General features: G+C 43.5%; 1 protein-coding gene across 1 annotated transcript in view; it reads right to left on the bottom strand.

Annotated features, from left to right (window-relative positions):
- The window catches only part of CERS1 (ceramide synthase 1), a 100122-nt gene extending 85690 nt beyond the window's left edge, over positions 1 to 14432 (bottom strand). The window contains exon 1 of the mRNA XM_077475478.1: positions 13597 to 14432. Coding sequence (XP_077331604.1) covers positions 13597 to 13842 — 246 coding nt within the window. The 5' untranslated portion in view covers positions 13843 to 14432. The remainder of the gene's footprint in view (positions 1 to 13596) is intronic.
- Between the last annotated feature and the right edge of the window lie 214 nt (positions 14433 to 14646).

The following is a 14646-nucleotide window of genomic DNA, read 5'->3' as shown; positions in this document are numbered from 1 at the left end:
TGCTGGATACAGGGAGGACACAGAGAAGTTACTTACCTTGTCCCCTGGATCCAGCGATGTCCTCCGCGCTGTCTGATCGAGCTGTCCTCCGCTCGATTCACACAGTGCCGAATGCCTCCGAGCTCCGTTCCCTGTGACGTTACGACGCACGGGAGCGGAGATCGGCGCCAAATTCAAAAAAGTAAAAAGACACAAAACATGCACAGTACTGTAATATTACAGATTACAGTACTGTATTAAAAAATTACACACCCCCTTTGTCCCTAGTGGTCTGTGCAGTGCCCTGCATGCACTTTTATATTATAAATACAGTTTTTTCTGCCTGGAATTTGGAGATTGTCCATAGCAACCAAAAAGTGTCCCTTTTTTAGTGTTTTAGGATTTGATTACATTATTGAATAATTTTTATTATTCTTTATTATATTATAAACTTTATCATACCCGGGATGTCTGCTAGACTCTGGTTTGAACAGATTTAAGAGAGTTATTCAGTGGCATTCAGCACTGTGAATCGAGAGGAGGACAGCTCGATCACACAGCGCGGAGGACATCGCTGGATCCAGGGGACAAGGTAAGTAAGTCTCACTGTGTCCTCCCCTGCATCCAGCGAAGCGATCCCGAGTCTGGCTCGGGGTTACCGCTCCTATCAGTAAGTTCCTAACCCGAGCCAGACTCGGGATTACCGCTAGAGGGGTTAAAAGTCAGCAACTACACTTTTTGTGGCTGCTGACTTTTAATAAGCTTGGAACTCCACTTTAAGTTCTATTGGCAGATATCATGTCTAATTTAATTTGTTTTCTTTTTTTAATGCACAAAAAAAAAAATGTGGAGAATAATACTTGGCTATGTGTTTTACTTCAAATGACAGTTTGGGAGTAGGCAGTTACATTATTTTTTTTAAAAAGTAAAATTAACAAGGGACACTAATATAGTTGTATCTTTGCTCTTAAAAACTACATGATAATGGTGTTGTGGTAACTTGCCCAAAAAAAATAAAAAAAATAAATAAAATAAAACATTATAATGTTATTCTTGATATCACTAGAAAAAAAAAGCTTTTGGAAATTAGTTTGCAATAACTCCATCAGTATCACCAGCAAAGCGGCTTCATCATTATCCCATTAAAGAAGAAGAGAATTGTGCGCTGAATTTCAAGATTTCATAATTTGCCACGTCATGACTATTAATTCTTCATTACAAACGCTAGTTTACAAGACTGACCACTTCTGGCTCATCCTTGCTTCCGAGCATGCATGTTTGTCCTTTGGACTTTTGTCCGACAGACTTGTGTACACATGCTCGGAAAATCCGACAACAGACATTTGTCCACGGAAAATTTTAAAACCTGCGATCCAACATTTGTCTGTGGAAAGTCTGACAACAATTGTCCAATGGAGCTTACAAACGGTCAGATTTTCCACCAACAGCCTCTCATCACATATTTCCTGTGGGAAAATCGTATCGTGTGTACGAGGCTTTAAGGGCTATTCACACCAGCCGCTGCGGGACAATGCAGCGCTATGCAGTGGGATGGCACTTTGCACTGTTTACTTTTTTTTTAATGAGCTTTATTGACATGTCACACAATTGCATTTAATTTCACGTGGTACAAGGTGCTGGGTTGCCTTGCTTTGTGCAGTAACAAATACAGCCTGCTGTTGTATTCACACCACCGTGTGAACCGGACCGGACAAGGACACTGGAATAGCCACCCAATGAGTCTGAATCACACCTGGTGAATAGACCCCTACAGCTCATTTACACTTGCAGTCATGGAGGCAGTAAAAAACAGGCAGTTGACCCATGTTTTCACCACCCCCTGAAACTGCAAAGGCAGCCGGACATGGTTGTACTCAAACAAAGCATCGCAGTCATGACAAAACTGATACCCCGTGCTGTCTTCAGTGGGCAGTACCCCCCTGCCAAACGTGACACATTCAAATGGATGTGGCCATGCCACAGTGGCGCTGCATTTACTAGTTTAAAGCATTGCCTGTCAAAGGCCTTAACCATTTGCCGCCCGCCCTATAACAGAAACACGGCGGAAAAGTGGTTTCAAAATCCTGACCGGACGTCATATGACGTGATCTGGATTTTGAGCCACTGCGCGCCCCAGGGGCCGCGCATCGCGGCGATCGTTGTTGCGGGGTGTCAGTCTGACACCCCGCAACTAGGATCTCGATAAAGAGTCTTCGACGGAGACTCTTTACCACGTGATCAGCCGTGCCCAATCACGGCTGATCACAGTGTAAATAGGAAGAGCCGGTGATCGGCTGCTCTTCTCACAGGGGGGTCTGTGCTGTTTGATTATCAGTGCAGCCCCCCCGAGGATTCCCACACTGGACCACCAGGGACGCCACCAGACCATCAGGGATGCCCAGCACAAGGTATGCCACCCTAGACCACCAGGGATTCCAGTCAGTGCCCACAATGGATGCCAATCAGTGCCCAAAATGGATGCCAATCAGTGCCCACAATGGGCATTACTGATTGGCATGCATTACTGTTTGGCACTGATTGGCATCCATCAGTACAGTATATTACAATACAATGCTGCCTATCAGTGCCCATCCGTGCCGCCTATCAGTGTCCATCCGTGACACCTATCAGTGCCCACCCATGCCCATCTGTGCCGCCTATCCATGCCCATCTGTGCCGCCTATCCATGCCAGCTATCAGTGCCAATTTGTGCCGCCTATCAGTGCCCATCAGTGCCGCCTATTAGTGCCACATATCAGTGTCCATCAATGCCACCTCTATCCATGCCACTTCATTGGTGCCACCTCATCAGTGCCCATCAGTGCCGCCTTGTCAGTGCCCGTCAGTGTAGCCCCATTAGTGCCCATCAGTGAAGGAGAAAGCGTACTTATTTACAAAGTTTTGAAACTGAAACAAAAAAAACATCTTTTTTTTTTATTTGTTTAGCAAAAAATTAAAACCGTAGAGGTGATCAAATACCACCAAAAGAAAGCTCTATTTGTGGGGGAAAATGATAAAAATTTAATTTGGGTACAGTGTAGCATGACCACGCAATTGTCATTCAACGTGTGACAGCGCTGAAAGCTCAAAATTGGTCTGGGCAGGAAGGTGTTTAAGTGCTCAGTATTGAAGTGGTTAAAAAGTGATCCATAACATAGGGCTGTTGCTCACCTGAACTTATGCCCCATACACACGATTCAAAAATCGGAAGCCAGGTCGTCTGTTTTTTGGTTTTTTTTGCATGCTAGTCGTATATATCGAACCTGAAGAGTTTACTAAAGTTACAAAAATGTGTCTGAATCAGTGTGATGCCAGCTGATTCCCAAAAGTAGTTCCTGCACTACTTTTGGTGACTTCGGGGGCGATTTCAATAGACATCTGTGCATGAACCCGCATAGATGTCTATCAAATTACCATAAGCCCCCCCCCCCCCCCGAAGTCGGTCTGAAATGCCAGTTTGAAATCTGAACTTGCACGATTTCAAACCCACATTCAGTGTCAACCTAGGCTTAGGCTCTGCAATCAAATGAAGCAAGCGGCACACCAGTGACATGTCCCATGTAGTGTATGTCAGCCGGCGCCAAAGTCCAGGAGTCCACTTAGGCCGGACATACACCGAGATTCGAATCATTAATGGGCAGGCTGAATGTACCAAGTTAATCGATCTATCAACTTGGGTACAACCAGCCTGCCGGATTTCCTTATGAATATCGCTAGCAGCTGCTATAGCCTCTAGCAATAATCAGTGTCTTCCCACAGACAACCCACAACTAACACTCACCAGAAGCCACTCCCCTAATGCTTTTCACCTATCACCAGGTTTAGTTGTTGGGATTCCTGTGGTCACAAACACATTAGCAATGTGGATTGCTTCATTTGATTGCAGTGCTTGACAAAGAGTAAGGCTGGATTCACAGCTATGCAGTTTTAGTGCTTTTTGCATTTTGCAGATTTGCACTGCAGAACGTATTCCATAGGAAAACATGTTAAATGGACTGTAGTGCAAATCTGAAAAAATGCAAACAGCACTAAAACTGCATAGATGTGAATCCAGCCTAAAAAGATTCCTGGGCTTAATCACCCAGCTGATATAGTCACATAGTTACATAGTTAGTAAGGTTGAATAAAGACACCAGTCCATCCAGTTCAACCTGAGTGAGTGTCTACAATTGTCCCTATCCCTGTATATAAAGTACATGGTGCAGAGGTGGGCACAGATTGTTTGTGAGCAGAGATACAGGCTGTGATCACTGAATAGTTAGCCTAGAGCCAACTATACGGGGACCAGCTGAATTTCAATAAATGTATGGGTAGGGTCTACCAATCAACTTCTGTACAACCAGCCTGTTGGATTTTCCCCACTCAATCAGCAATGCAGGCTATAGCAGGCAGCACTGATCGATGTATTCTGATATTTTGTCAAAATACAATATTATTATTATTATACAGGATTTATATAGTGCCAACAGTTTTCATAGTGCTTTGCATATAGCACAGTGAGGAATATTCTCCCATCACATCGAATGTAAGGATGGGGGAATTAAGAAATTTTTTTGGTCAACCTGCTGGTTGAAAGAGAAAAAAAAAAGACTAATGTATGGGCTGCTTTGGGGCTAATTTACACCACAATCCCCACATTCAGCGCTCAGTTTCACATGCACATTTACATGCATTTGTAATGTGTCTGCGGTCCATGGTATATTTACATCGCGTTTGTGGTGGAGGTTTTTTTTTTTTAAGCATTATTTATTTATTTTTTCTAAGTTGTATTTACTTGTTCTGTGTTCATGTGCATGGGAAGTCTGTTTACATGCCTAAAAATGCAGCATGCTGTATTTAAAATGCACTTGAAAGCACTGCAATAGTGTAAACTACTTGGTTCAATGAAATTCATTCATTTTCCTTGCTTATGTGTACCGTATGTACTGCTTTTAAAAACATCTAGTGCGTCTCGTATAAATCCTGTATAGCACTGTAATCATCAAACTTCCAGTGCTGAACCCTATGGGCACAGCTTTAGTATGGTTCAGATAGCCAGTCACTCAGATAGTATGGTTCTAATAGTCAGTCACTCAGTCATCCTCTCAGCCATTCATAAAATTCCTTGTATTATTTTCACAAGGCATTCTGTGACTGGATGAGGTAGAGATCATGACATTCATCCACTCCTCCCTTTGTCCATTCATAGAACATCTTGTATTCTAGGAAAATAATACAAAACGTTTTATGAATGGCTACGTTTCAGTTCCAGTAGTGGCACAGGATTCATGATGGTAAGAGTTTTACCTAATACAGCAACTGTTATGCCGTGTACACACGACCTGACTATTCGATCGTGTGTGGGCTCCATCGGACCTTTGCTGTCCAAAAATCTGACGAACTTTAGAAATAGAACATGTTTCAAATTTTTCCGCCGGACCCAGTTCCTATCGAGAATCCGCTCGTACGTATGCTAGTCTGAAGGACAAAAAACGACGCTAGGGCAGCTATTGGCTACTGGCTATGAACTTCCTTATTCTAGTCTGGTCGTACGTCATCACGTTCAAATCTGTCACTTTGGTGTGATCGTGTGTGGCCAAGTCCGTTCATTCGGAAAGTCCGTCGGAACTCCGCCGAAAGTCTGTCGGGAAGACCATCGGACCTAGTCCGTCGAAAAGTCGTACGCTGCATAAGATGTTTTTTATTATTACAAAGCATCCATCAAAATATTGTTGTCCCCCACAATTCAGCTTTAAATACAATTAAATGAAGCAGCATCTGCTGTGACTACATTTACAATGAAGGTTAACCTCTTGCTATCTACGTAATGCATATGTGCAGAACAAAGAGGGCGGGCTTTATCACCCACTCTTCACACATACGTGTCCATAGACAGATGAGGTTTCATGCACACAATGCAGTGACCGAGCTGTTATAGACAGCTCCCAGTCTCTAGTAAATGATCAGGAGCCAGTGGGAATGACTCCTTATCATGTGACCACTGTGACAGACAATCAAATTGGTCATGTGATTGGGCAGTTCTCTCTGCCCCCCTCGGGTGTAAAGACTCAGTTAAAGGGATGTCAGAGCTGAAGAGGTACATGGTGCAAACGCAGTCAAGCACTAGTGTGCACATATGAGTCAAGATCACTAATGGTAATTGCAACATTTGACGTTCTGCATGCGAGTTTTAATGCATTTTTGTTGCGTTTACGGGTTGCAGACCAGTTGCTTTTTTTTCCTGTTTTTTTCCCACTGTACTGGGGTCTGGTGCATTTTTTTACACTTTTTTTTTTATGTGATCCAGTCCATTTCAGTGTGTTTTTGGTGCGCTTTACTGCATTCCAATACAGTAAAATGCAGGAAAAATGCAAGATGTTCAGCCTTGGAACTGACCATACTGGTATGAACGATGTCATTGAAAACCATATAACCTTTTCATGTGCTTTTTATGCAGAAAAAAAAATGCACTGGACTGCATATGGTGTGAACTGGCCCTAAGTAAACTGAACACTACATAAAGTGGTGAGAAAGGAAGAAACTTTGCTATTGGGAAGTAAATAGTCTGTAACCACATACCTGTCTGCTGTATATACTGTAGGTCAGCCTTTCTCAACCTTTTTTTTTATCCCAGAGAAGCCTCATCAGGTCTCAGGGAACCCCTGCAATAACCAATTAATTGGGGGGAGTGGAAAAAATGCACCTTACGTTGGCGGTCAGAGGGAAGAATGTCCATTCAATGGTGTTGAGGATGACAGCCTTCCTTACAGACAGCTAAAAAGATCATTAGTGTCATCCAGTTGGCCAGTGTTAATTTAGTCGACTAAAATATTTTAGTCGACGAAATTAATACTATTTTAGTTGACTAAAATAAGACTAAAACTAAAACAATTCAGATGACTAAAATACAACTAAAACTAAAATGACATTTTAGTCAAAAATCTAAAATACGACTAAAACTAAGATGGCATTTTAGTCAAAAAGACTATAGGGGTTATTTACTAAAGGAAAATCCACTTTGCACTGCAAGTGCACTTGGAAGTAAAGTCACTGTAGATCCGAGGGGGATATGCAAGGAAAATAGAAAACAGCATTTTAGCTTGCACATGATTGGATGATAAAATCAGCAGAGCTTCCCCTCATTTCAAATCTACCCCTTAGATTTAGAGTGACTGCACTTCCAAGTGCACTTGCAAAGTGGATTTGCCTTTCATAAATAACCCCCTATGACTAAAACTAAATTGAATTTATACCACAACGGCTAAATCTGTGTTTATAGTGCATATTCAATCCTTAAAACTATAAATAATAAACATCTTATTCGATTTTTACTCCAGGAGTATATAATGTTTGGCAGTTTTAAAGAAATTATGCATTTAACTAAACCCATTCGATTTTAGTCAACTAAAATGTACTGGAGATTTTAGTAGACTAAAATACAACTAAAACGGCATTTTATTCAAAAGACAAATAACTAAAACTAAATGGAAATTTGATGTCAAAATTAACACTGGTGCTGGTACTACCAAAAAGCAATAACCCAACAGATAGGAGGTTAATTAGACACAACTCAAGGAACCCCTAGCAACCCCTGGAGGAACCCTAGTGGAGAACAGCTAATATAGTTTTTTTTATATTATTGTGTTTGAAGTTGATGGAGTTGCATCTTTTTTCATCCTGACTAGGAAACTAAAGATAACACAAGGAGAGACCATTTTACCCAGTGCATTTCGATTATTATTAAACCCACTAAACCCACCTACTTTTTATAATGAGTTAGCTTGCTCTAAATTTGTTCTCTCCAAATGTTTTTTTCCCCTTCCCTGGGTCCCACTTAGGCTGGATTCACACCTATGCATTTCTAGTGCTTTTTGCATTTTGCAGATTTGCACTACAGTCCATTTACCATGGTTTCCTATGGAACACGTTCTGTAGTGCAAATCTGCAAAATGCAAAAAGCACAAAAAATGCCTAGGTGAGAATCGAGCCTTAGGGTGGCTTTGTCCCCTATGAGGACCATGGAGCCACCTTTGCATGTGCGCTCCCATATTACAATGCAGAGGATTCTCTAGCATCCCTGCAAACAGATAGTCCCTCTTGACTCACATCTGCCAGAGTCTGTGCTTTGAAGGGCGCATTGTGTGTGCTGCCCTACCTGGAAGTTAGGGGAAGGGGCACTGTAGGACCTACCATGGCAGTGAGCAGGACAGTAAGGCTCCATTCACACCTGGGTGTACTGCAGCGACACCTTCTGCACATTTTTTTTTTGTGGCGCATTTATGAATGGGCCTCCCTCCACTCCAAAAACACGGCAAAGAAACTCATGTACCAAATTTTGGTTTGGCATTGTGGTTTTTGCATGATTTTAGTGCATTTTGTCACTCGACAATCACGGCAAAAACGCATCTGGGGTGCCATTAAGAAATAACGGCATCACAAACGTGTCCAGTGTTTTGCGTCCCGCAAATTCCAGTATGCTCGGGTGTGAATGGAGCGTAAGTGTTTCTGAATACATTTAAAAAAAAAAAAAGTTTATATATTTTTATAGAATGCATTTATTTTAAAAAGTGTATCATTTAGTACAACTGCTTACTGCCCAGCATCCGTATATAACCATCCTGGACAGTAAGCGGTTATACCAGGATTATGGCTCCAAAGCTTTCCTGTACAAGTGTTTTTTACTACCGCCCGATCACTTTTACAGAGCTGTGCAGCCCTCTCCCCTTCATCTGCTGCCCACAGAGGAGATGGAGGAACATCCTCTGTGGTAAATGAAGCTAGAAGTAACAATCATCACATCCGGGTTCAGTGCTATCTTTCCCTGGCCCTTACAGCCAGGGAAGCATCTGACCAAGCAGATCAGTGTTTGATAAGATGCTTTTAGAAGATATCAGAGGTGTAATATACCCCTGTTGTTTCCATAAAGAGTACCTGTGGGCAGAGGTGTTGTGGGAAAAAGACCAGCGGCTTCAGGGGCGGGGGGGCGAATAAGGTGAGGTGGGGTGGTCAGGCTCAGGGAGGGTGATATGCTCACTTGCTTACACTGACCTACCTGACACATACACTGACCTACCTGACATATAGACTGGCCTACCTGACATACAGAACTGACCTGACTGATATACATGACTGACCTACCTGACATACATGATGACATACATGACTGACCTACCTGACATACATGACATGCATGAGTGACCTATCTGACATACACAGATTATTGCTGCTCAGTCTTATGCCCTGTACACACGGCCAGAAATTCTGATGGAAACGGTCCGATCGGATTATGTTGTCAGAAAATCCGATCATGTGTGGGCTCCATCTGACTTTTTCCGTCGGAAATTCAGACGGAAAAAGTTTGAGAGCTGGATCTAAAATTTTCCGACAACAAAATCCGATCTGACTTTTTCCGATCGTTTGTAGAGAATTCCGATGGACAAAGTGCCACGCATGCTCAAAATAAATTACGAGACGAAAGCTATTGGCTACTAGCCTCTACGTAGTCCTGTCATACGCAATGAACGTCACCGCATTCAGAACGATCAGATTTTCCAACAACTTTGTCTGACCGTGTATATGCAACACAAGTTTCGGTTAAAATCCGTCGGAAAAAATCCAACGGATTTTGTGGTCGGAATGTTCGACCGTGTGTACAGGGCATTACCAGTGTCAGATTACACTCATCCCGGGCCCCGGCATTGACCAAACAGCCTTGCAGGCACCACGTAGCCAGAGCCAGGAATCAGGATAGAAGAGCCACCTACCCATTTACACAGAGCGAGCTGCTCAGCGGGGTTCTCCCAGTGCCCTTCGCGGCCGTGGTATCATTCCCACCTCCTTCTAGACCCTGCAACGCCTATGATGGACGTCACACATTCCACGGTCTCGGCATTGGACGAGTGTGACGTCCTTCATAGGAAACTGGACTTTTTGTATGTCACTCAGCCGCGCTGGCGAGAGATCATCCCCTGTTGCCATGGCTCGGGGCTATTAGCACATTTAAGTATTTTGAGACCTGGGACTTTTTGGGGGCACACTCAAGGCTACAACCCCCCCCCCCCCCCTCCCGACGCCACTGCCTGTGGGGGAAGGAATCATTATCACAGAGAGAGAAAGTAAAAGAAAATCCCAAGTTGAGAGTTGTGCCCAGAACATTAGGGGAAATCTTCCAATGGGGACACCAGGGATTCTCTTGCTTTGGATGGATTTCCTCTCACTTCCTGTTTTGGTTATGGGGCAGGAAGTAAAGGAAAATCTCTTCGAAGGGCCATGGATGGCAGAAAAAAAAAAAAACTTGATGGGTTTAAACCCTTCCTTGGGCCTTACTCACACATGCAGTGCCCTCTAAAGAGCTACCCACATTCAGATCGGAGTCTCTCTTCAAAGGGAGTTTGACAGGCAGTGAAAAGTCATGATATCTCTTTCTCACCACCTTAACCCAGCACCAGTTCACCTTACTGAGTCGTGTTCTGAGGGTGATATTGCTAAATGCGACAGTTTGGCTTAAAGGGGAGCTATTCTGTGATATGTGCAACAGCTCCGCTGCCTTTGCAGTTAAAGAGAAAGTAAACCCTGGTGGGTTTTACCTCCTCTTTATTTCTCTGCAAAGGTAAAGCATAATGGGCTACTATACATCGCATAGTAACCCATTATGTGTCGCATACCTCAAAATGAAGCCCACAATGTCACCATTGTCCCCACTAGCAGGGAGCTTTCATCTTCACCCCTCTTCCTTCAGGGGCCGCAAACTCCAGCTCTGTGACTTGCTGGAGTCGCGTGTGACATCACTCCCGTGCATGCATGTGAGAGCTGCCAGACACAGCATTACCCCTATTAGAAACGGCACGATGCGCCCTTTCTAAAGTGCGCATGCGCCAATGACATCGGCGCATACGCTGTAGTGATCGGCGCTCATCTTTTTCGTAAATGTCGCCTAAACCATGGAGGTTTAGGAGATATTTCCAGCACTTACAGGTAAGCCTTAATCTAGGCTTACCTGTAAGTAAAAGTGGTTGTACAGAGTGTGTAACCACTTTAAGGGGGAATGGTTGGAAGGGCAGGAAATCACGGCTCGACCACACGTTTCTTTTTACCGTCCCAACCATAAGTATATACGAAGCCTTACTGTATCCAAAAAAGATTAAAAAAAAATATTTGCCTTTAGTTCTACTTTCATTGTAAGCAGCTGTCATTGGTTATGGGCCTACTAAAGGAACATTGATGACAACCAGAAACACTCTTCTCATGATTCAATACAATATGAAAGTGAGAATGTGATGAGTCTTGCGTGTCCAGCTGTCTCCTCCATCATACCACAGTAAGGACATTAAAAGGAACTTCATTTTCTATTGTGACGGACAACCTTGTGCAAACTTCCACCTGTTACCATCCACCTACATTTCACTCTGCTTCAGGAACGTGGCCCAGTGTACACTTTTAAAGCAGTATTAAACTCGAAAACAATACTCAAATTGATTGCTGCTTACCAATTCATTCGGGTCACAGCAGGGGTCCGGTGCATCCCCGTTTATCGTTTCAGGTCCGATTTCAGCCTGAATTTTGGGCTGAACTCACACCTGAAATGGAGCAAAAGAGGCACATCGCTTTTGTGCAAAATGCACCGGACACGCTGTGGAGATATGTGAACCAGCTCCACAGAGAGACGGTTAAAATCTCCGGCTATGCGAATTGCTCTGCATCCAATTCGCAATGGTGTGAACCCAGCCTTTAAGTATAAAGTATAAATTTTTCTTTTAGTTATGGGTGGAGTGAAGAAGTATTAGAACCCCTGTCAGTTTTTATTGCCGTGTCCCCGTTAAGGAGATCCCCCCCCCCCTTTCTATTTGCTCTGTTTACCATTATTATTGAAAGTGAAAGTAAAAGAAAATCCTAAAATTTGGGTTGTCTCCAGAAAAGTAATAGAGGGGAGCTCTTCCAATAGGGACACTAGTTCTGGTGACTGGTGACATGGGGGTGCCCAAGGAATTCCCATAATTTGCAGAGATTTCCTCTCACTTCCTGTTCAGCTATGGGACAGGAAGTGAAGGGAAATGGGAAAGGGAGGATCGTCTGATAGCAAGGAGCTTCACCCAGTTGAAGACACCACAGGTGCCGACAATGCATATAGCAATGAATGAAAAGTGGTTCTGGACAGCCGCACTCCTAAAAAAAGCCTTTTATAAAAAAAAACACAAAATCCAAAATTGCATGCCTTAGCAGAACAGGAAGGCTAACGCGTTTCCCACTAGACACGGTGCTTAATCATAGCTGATTGATGATGATTAAGCACTGTGTCTAGTGTAAAACGCATTAGCTTTCCTGTTCTGCTGTCACATGCCATTTTGGATGTTCTGTTTTTTTTAATAAAAGGCTTTTTTTCGGAGTGCGGCTGTCCAGAACCACTTTTCATTCAAGTGAAGGGAAATCTCAGATGGCGATACACAGATGGCGAAAACAAATCAGACAGGGGTTATAACCTTCTTTTACTCTATCCAAAATAAAAATAAAAAGTTTAGCCTATAGTTCTACTTTAAATGCTGTGGCTGCATTCATTTTTTTTAGGCTTTTTCCCTTAATTTTTTCCTGGTGATCCAGTAAAACGGCAGTATTGTCAGTGTTATGCCGCATACACACGACTGGACTTTTCGACGGACTAGGTCCGACGGTCTTCCCGACGGACTTTCGGCAGAGTTCAGATGGACTTTCCGAACAGACTTGGCCACACACAAGCACACCATAGTCTGATGGATTTGAACGTGATGACGTATGACCGGACTGATGACGTACGACCGGACTGATGAAAATAAGACCTAGCATGATTGTCGGTGATGGCTGCAATATAAGTCCTACCCCCCAAATAAGCCCTACTCTGTTTCCCCGAAAATAAGCCCTACCCTGAAAATAAGACCTACAAGGACATTAACTAGGGCTTATTTGGGGGGGTAGGGCTTATATTGCAGCCATCACTGATAATCACACTGGGTCTTATTTTCGTGGGAAACAGGGTAGAATAAGGAAGTTCATAGCCAGTAGCCAATAGCTGCCCTAGCGTCGGTTTTCGTCTGACGGACTAGCATACAAACAAAAACGCATATGTGGACCGGACTCGAGTCCGTCGGAAAGATTTGAAACATGTTTTATTTCTAGGTCTGTCTTACTTTTGAGAAAAAAAGTCCGCTGGAGCCTACACACGATCGTAATATCTGACGGATTAATGCCGTCGGACCTAGTCCTTCGAAAAGTCCGGTCGTGTGTACACGGCACTAGATGCAATAGCAGATTTAGATGGACTTGAGAAACAAACTAATGTTGAACTCTAGCTAACACTTTTTAGGAAGTTACAGAAAAGTTTTTTTTTTTACCCTTTTAGGTGTAAAGGTTTTATATCAATAAATAAAAGCTGACCATTGCAATAATCTCAGTTGATTTTAAATGATTTGCATCAACCCTCTAACTGCCACTTTGTCTAGACAACTTGTTTAAAGGAAGTTGAAAAACAACTAATTTACTAGACAGATCGCCAGGTGAATATAAAGTGGGAGGAAAAAAATAAAAACTAATGCAGCCATCACATCTAAGAATGAATAGGCATTTTTGTTGTCTTTGGGTTTATTACTGGTTTAAGGTGGTGTTACTGACCTGGAAAATCCATTTGGTGGTCGCTCTTCGGAGACCTGTCCATGCCAGCGCACACACGACCACGTACAGCATCTCCATCCAGGTGAATTTGGCATGTGCTTGTAATGTATTCCAGGAAGATGTCAGGCCACAGTCTTTACATTCTTTCAGCTCTCCAAGGAACCGTTCCCCACTTTTGATGAGAAGGTCCATGTATCCCAAGGAGGAAGGGATCTGGATGCTTTGAATTTTATGCTCTTGCTCCATGACGGGCACAATTGATGACTTTGTTCTCCGATTGAATTCAGCACCCCCCGCCGACACTGCGTTTTTTTTTTTTTTTTTTTTTACCAAATCTGCTCTAGACCAGCTTGGCACATTAATAAATAGTAATAATGCCAGTGAAAGGACAAATCCATAAACAACCTAGCCATCCATGTAGGAGGGAGAATTTGCAGAAACATGAAAGCTCTCTGCTGATGACCCCCTTGTATAAAGGGTTGCTCTGTGGCCTGATCTTTGTAGATTTGATGATGCAGGATGTGCTCCTAGAAATAAAGGGGTGATGGATGGGGGGGAGGGAGAGGCTCAGTGCCCCCAGTCTTCTCTCTCTTGCTAGAGAATAAGGCGGGGGGGGGGGGGGGGGCAGCTGGTGCAATGAATCTCTTTCCCTCTGATTGGAAGAATCCAGTGTAGCAGGGCAGGTTCTAGCAGGGAGGAGAGGCTGCTGCCTGTTCTCTATGCAGATGGCAATCAGATCTAGAGAGGAAATCTGAGCAGGCAAGGCTAGGCTGGCATCGTGTGGGCATCTTGGTACTGGGTACTGAGAAAGAGCTGTCAGCCTGATATATTCAGAGCACGTTTGAGTGGAGGGGCGGGGCCACCAGGGAAGGAATGTCCGGCAGCCAATCACTGTCAGAGGAGAGTGAAAGTAGGGGGACAGAAAGTCATGTGATGTCAGATCTTTGTGTTGTCCAAGGCTCAGCACTGACCAGGAGACAACTGTCATTGGATCTGCTGAGAAGGGATGAAATGCTACTCTGTGACAGCTGTGGATCTGCGTACATTCCA

Source organism: Lithobates pipiens, unplaced genomic scaffold (assembly GCF_037356315.1).
Source record: "Lithobates pipiens isolate NorthernLeopardFrog02 unplaced genomic scaffold, aLitPip1_a1.2 Scaffold_13, whole genome shotgun sequence".
Taxonomy (NCBI): Eukaryota; Metazoa; Chordata; class Amphibia; order Anura; family Ranidae; genus Lithobates; species Lithobates pipiens.
This window is presented reverse-complemented; position numbering and strand designations above follow the sequence as displayed.